Source organism: Epinephelus moara, chromosome 8, assembly GCF_006386435.1.
Source record: "Epinephelus moara isolate mb chromosome 8, YSFRI_EMoa_1.0, whole genome shotgun sequence".
Taxonomy (NCBI): Eukaryota; Metazoa; Chordata; class Actinopteri; order Perciformes; family Serranidae; genus Epinephelus; species Epinephelus moara.
Genome location: NC_065513.1, coordinates 37468054 through 37473827, shown reverse-complemented (window position 1 = coordinate 37473827; position 5774 = coordinate 37468054). Strand labels below are relative to the sequence as shown.

The 5774-nt window shown below is 40.1% G+C and overlaps 2 protein-coding genes across 2 annotated transcripts in view; one reads left to right on the top strand and one right to left on the bottom strand.

Moving 5' to 3' along the window:
• The window catches only part of si:dkey-174n20.1 (uncharacterized protein LOC796174 homolog), a 2982-nt gene extending 2099 nt beyond the window's left edge, over window positions 1–883 (bottom strand). Inside the window, exon 1 of the mRNA XM_050051879.1 lies at window positions 494–883. Within this exon, the coding sequence (XP_049907836.1) occupies window positions 494–614 (121 nt within the window). The 5' untranslated portion in view covers window positions 615–883. The remainder of the gene's footprint in view (window positions 1–493) is intronic.
• Window positions 884–1004: 121 nt separating this feature from the next.
• susd2 (sushi domain containing 2) overlaps window positions 1005–5774 on the top strand; it is a 43578-nt gene continuing 38808 nt past the window's right edge. Inside the window, exons 1-3 of the mRNA XM_050051821.1 lie at window positions 1005–1355; window positions 3385–3583; window positions 5266–5414. Coding sequence (XP_049907778.1) covers window positions 1229–1355; window positions 3385–3583; window positions 5266–5414 — 475 coding nt within the window. The 5' untranslated portion in view covers window positions 1005–1228. The remainder of the gene's footprint in view (window positions 1356–3384; window positions 3584–5265; window positions 5415–5774) is intronic.

Genomic DNA, 5774 nt, shown 5'->3' with positions numbered 1-5774 from the left:
GTTGCTGACCGTGTCCATCCCTTTATGACCACAGTGTACCCATCTTCTGATGGCTACTTCCAGCAGGATAACGCACCATGTCACAAAGCTCAAATCATCTCAAACTGGTTTCTTGAACATGACAATGAGTTCACTGTACTCCAATGGCCTCCACAGTCACCAGATCTCAGTCCAGTAGAGCACCTTTGGGATGTGGTGGAACGGGAGATCATCATGGATGTGCAGCCGACAAATCTGCAGCAACTGTGTGATGTCATCATGTCAATATGGACCAGAATCTCTGAGGAATGTTTCCAGCACCTTGTTGAATCTATGACACCGAGAATGAAATCAGTTCTGAAGGCAAAAGGGGTCCAACCCAGCACTAGCAAAGTGTACCTAATAAAGTGGCCGGTGAGTGTATACACTCCACAAACAAACTTGCTAGACGTCAACTACGTACAGGTTACTGAAGGTAGATATTTGCTGCAATAGACAAGAGATGTTTACTTACCTGTAATAAGAACTGTTTTGCCATCAAGTCTTTTCAGGTCCGTGCAATACCTCCTCTTTTTCATCCATTTCAAAACGAAAAAAGAAACTAAAGATGCGATAATTGTGTAGAGAACGTACATGTTCCTATCTTGTATTAAAGCAGCTACAGTGCTGATGCTGCTGGCTGTGTGAGCCTGGAGCTAACGTCAGCTAGCTTGTTAGCTTGCCAGTTGACTACAAAATACGACAATTTTCCCCCTTCTTCTCCGCCATTACTGTTCCTGTCGCGTTGAACGTAGCGGAACTGATCCAGGACGAAGTGAACACAACAGGAGACACTTATTTTACTTATTTTGACGATCCAGCTCCCTATTAATTTTGAGTTATTTGTCAGTATGTGGAGTAACGTGTTTTGCGCATGCGCAAAATTCAAATGCCGCAATGTCTCGCGAGAGTTGATTATGTCAACGTGATAAACAAAAAGGCGTTCCCGTTAACGGTAAAGTTAAAAATCCCAGCAGAAATTACTTAAAGCAAAATTATAAGAAATGGTAGTGTGCGTATTGTGAGGCATAAATATCGCGTGTTGGCACGCCCGAAGAAAAAACATGTTTTTAAACCTACCGACCTTCGTTAAATTAACGTCTGTTAATTTATAACTGCATAACTTTATGGGAAACGCTCATGACGCCATTTGTTTGCTGCTTTAGTGACCTTTACACTGAAAATGTCAGTGCCAGGCTTTTAACCGAGCATGGTACAGGGCAGGTATGTGTGTGCACGCAGTGTTATTTTGTCCTCTAAGATAAACATGAGAGCCCACTTGAGTGATATCATTTTTCTCTGTGGATTTTTTCTTATTTGCTCATCTGAAGTAACAGGTAAGTCACTCAGACCAACAATAAAGATTACTATGAGCTGAAATTCAAATGGCTATTACTATTTCCACCTTTGCATAGGTGTTACAAATTGTGGATTCTTGTAACTTGTTTGCATTGTGTATTATATCCAGTGGTGGAAGTAACTAAGTACATTCAAACACCAGTAATCCAAGTAGAAATGAGTGAAAGGTGAAATCAGGTAGTTTGGGACATCAGGTAAAATGGGGCAAGTCAAGTTTTACATCTTGGGCTCTTTGAATATAAGCAGCCAGTCACTCAACATGTTATAACATTGTTCCTACAAATGTACTTTACATGAAACAATAATTTCTTATAGATTAATAAAATCACTGGACATGTGGCGTGTTGATTTTCTCATTTTGGTAATAAGAATACTGCTGCTCAAACAATAAGAGTATGATAACAAAATGGTTCTAGGATATAAAATGTTTGACTTATAATCAAAAATATTTCAAGTTTTTATGGGAAAGAGTTTTGAGTGAGTGCTTAATGCATTCAGGTAAAATGGGACATTTTTCTAAAGTGAAACCAGCATGTTTTTAGGCTACCAGGTGCTATAAAATCACGACTTTTGCTATGGTTTGCCACCCTGTCATATTATGTATTACATATTACATTTTTATCATTTTTGTAACTTGTCCAGAATAAGCCATGATTGTTTAACACACCCTAGCACACAGACAATATGGTACCAAGGGCACATGCAGCATGGATAGCATGTCAGAAAAGTTAGTCTTTTTTAATGAATGGCCATAGGTTACATAAATGATTTAATAACTTAATGACTGAACTGATGAATGGATTATTGATTTATAAAACAAACTAATCAATCAATCAATCAATTTTATTTATAAAGACCAATATCACAAATCACAATTTGCCTCACAGGGCTTTACAGCATACGACATCCCTCTGTCCTTAGGACCCTCGCAGCGGATAAGGAAAAACTCCCCAAAAAAACCCGGTAGAAACCTCAGGAAGAGCAATTGAGGAGGGATCCCTCTTCCAGGACGGACAGATGTGCAATACATGTCGTACAGAAAAGATCAACATGATAAATTAACAGTAATCCGTATGACACAATAAGACGGAAAGAGAGACGCAGGATAGAGGGTAATGACGGTAGCATTATATATTAATTAAAGTAATAATATTATAATAATAATTACTGCTATTGGGGTACAGTATGTTGAAAGTATATATTAATATCTGATAGTGTACATATGTGACAATAATCATATGTGTAACAGCAGCAGGAGGCATCTGGCAGGACCACGGCAGCAGCACAACCACACTCGTCACACTATCCAGGCACCGCTGCGATATAAGTTAACCTGTGAGACAATGGAGCACAAAGGCTCCGGAGAAGAGGCCGAGTTAGTGACATGCAGTAACGGGACATGAGTGTTAGCAAAGGAGAGAGAGAGAGAAGGTGCTCGGTGTATTATAGGAGGTCCTCCGGCAGACTAGGCCTAAGTCAGCCTAACTAGGGGCTGGTCCAAGCCGAACCTGAGCCGGCCCTAACTATAAGCTTTATCAAAGAGGAAAGTCTTAAGTTTAGTCTTGAATGTGGAGACGGTGTCTGCCTCCCGGACCGCAACAGGAAGATGATTCCACAGGAGAGGAGCCTGATAGCTGGCACCAGCTACTGGCGAAGTGCTGGTAAAATATGCAAGTGGCTGCCAGATTTTCTTCACTCACCAGCCAAAAAAAACAATGGTAATCCATTGAGTGGCTGGTAAATTTCAGAATCCACCTGCCACATTGGCCATGGGACAAAAAAAGTTAATTTCTAACCCTGGTAGAGATGCCATGGTTAGTTGGGGAATATTCCCCCCGATGGAGTCTAGACACTGGTGTTGGAGGTGAGGAGAGGGATGGATGAAGGATGAGGAGCAGGAGTGGGTGGTGAATGTGCAGCATTAAATTTGATGTGATTGTCGTGGAGATTGTGGCAAAATCTGCTTGATCTTCCGCTATGCTTCATTTGTTATTGTTTTTTTCCTAGGTCAAACATGCAGGGGGAAGTGTGGAGATGTATTGGAGGAATGCTCCTGCCATGCAACCTGTGTGTCTTTGCTGACCTGCTGTGCAGACTACAACCAGTCATGTTTCCAGGTGACGCCTCACTCCAGCTCCATGCTGGGCGGAAGAGCTGTCAGGATCCTCAACGTGGTCCTTCAGCCTGGTGGGCGCCTTCTCTGCAGGTTTGTGTCTGCGACTTTTGACTCGCGTCATGATCTAAAACTTCCATACACTTGTCATGGGATTATTTAAATTACAAATTCACAACGTGGAATATATATATATACAGTACATAGTCCACATTATGTTGTCTCTTTTTAAAGCGCATATTTGCAGTAGATCTACTTTGGTACTATCCAATAAAGTATTTGGTAACTGCACTTGTGTCCACATTCCAAACATTTTATTCTCTTCAGACAAGGCAGACAGTAATCCTCAGAATAAAAAAAATGCTTACAGGAAAAAAAGACAAAGTTTACCCGAAGCATATATTTTTATTTTTATTAGTGTATTTAAAACAATTATACAAAATAATAAAAAAATTCCAAACTATCCAAAAAGCAAAAAGGAGTTGAATCTTTTGCAGAATCTAGGCAAACTTTGTAACACTGAGCAAACACTCTTGTTCAAAACATGTCGGTCTCTCTTTCATTGAGGAAGTGTCACAGTACAAGTTAATGTTGAAATGGTACCGGACAGGATATGGTGCAACCTCAGTGGACAGTATGCAAGCTCTATGCCTCCTTAATTTTTTCCTGTATTAGGAATAGAATAGATCTTTGTTGTCCACCAGGTTGGAAATTTGTCTTCAGCCCTTCAAACACAGGAGACGATCATAATAAACAGACGAGCAGTTAGTAAAACAGACATTAGAATCATTTTATACATTAAATCAGTTCATGTCAGTGCATGTCTGTGGCTTAAAACCCATTGATCACTTCGTTGGGTTTAGATTATTGATGGTACTTGGGTTGAAGGACATCTTGAATACATTTTTAGTTGCCAGAGCAGCTCTGTAGCTCCTCCTGGTGCCCAAGAGCTCAAACTGGCTGTGGAGAGGATGGGCGCTATCTGCTTAGATGCTCCTCGCTTTCTTCCTAGTCCTCTCAGTAAAGAGGTTGTCTAAGGCCAACTATTTCGCTTTCCATTAATAAAATGCTAGAAAGTTTATTCTTAGATGTACAGTTTGTAGATGACCGTACCAGGCAGGAAGGTGAAAAGTTAGACATTCTCAACCATAGTTTTGTACACTAGTTCTAAAATCAGCTGACTAACATCATGGCCACTAAGTTTCCTACGAAGATCGAGTTGCTGCGAGCATCTCTTAAAAATATACTCTGAATTTCCGGAGAACCTCACCTGGTAGTCCAGAACCGTAAAGAGATATTTTACGTTTTCCACAGTTTCAGCATGGTAGCATCAAGAGAACCTGGCTCAGTTAGATTGTGTCAATCTTTAGTCTCGGCCACATTAATTCTAGCTTGCTAATGTGACACCATACTTAAAGGGCTTTTGGTTGGGCCAGATAGGCAGCTTCATCGTCTGTTTTCTGTAATCAGTGTTCCCACAGTCATGGAAAACCTGGAAAAGTCATGGAATTCTTATGTATGCCAGCAGACTGAAATTATGTTTAAATAAATTTGGAATCTGATATGCTTGAGAAACACCGGGCAAGTGGGGCAATAAAAAAACATGTTATGGGTTTTTGAAAAATAATGGAAGTTTCCAAGTGTTTTCAAGTGTTGTGTTGTTATTCTTCTGCCAGTGTTTGCAGAAGAGAAATAATATCAGGAATGATGAAGTAGTGTTGTGTAACTAGCCAAAAAACAAAAAAAGTAATTAAATTTGTCTGTTCCTGTCGCAGATTCAAAGGTGAGATTGAACGAGAGGGATTTATTGACGCCGACGGCCATGGCTACTGTATCTCTCCTCTCCTGTACGAGATGGGGTGGATACCATTTACTGTCTCAACAGATGGAATACATTTTGACAGATCTGGAGAGTACTTGTCAGGTATGTGCCCTGTCATTTGATTTGTCTGATTTGAAATCCATTGCACACTTTACTGGTTTAGGGTCAGTGAAAATGTATTGATAAAATGCAATTTAAAAAGCAAAAAAAAAAAAAAAAAACTTTTGTTAATTAATTAATTTCAGTTTTGGCTTTTTGGTTTTGCCATTTTCTTGACAAGATATATCTTACTATATCATGACGAAAACTCTGTCTGTGGGTGTGTGTGTGTGTCTGTTCCACGTTTTTCTCCTCACTGACTTGGTCAATCCATGTGAAATTTGGCACAGTGGTAGAGGGTCATGGGAGGATGCGAATGAAGCAATATTACATCAGTTGGCCAAAGGGGGGCGCTATAGCAAC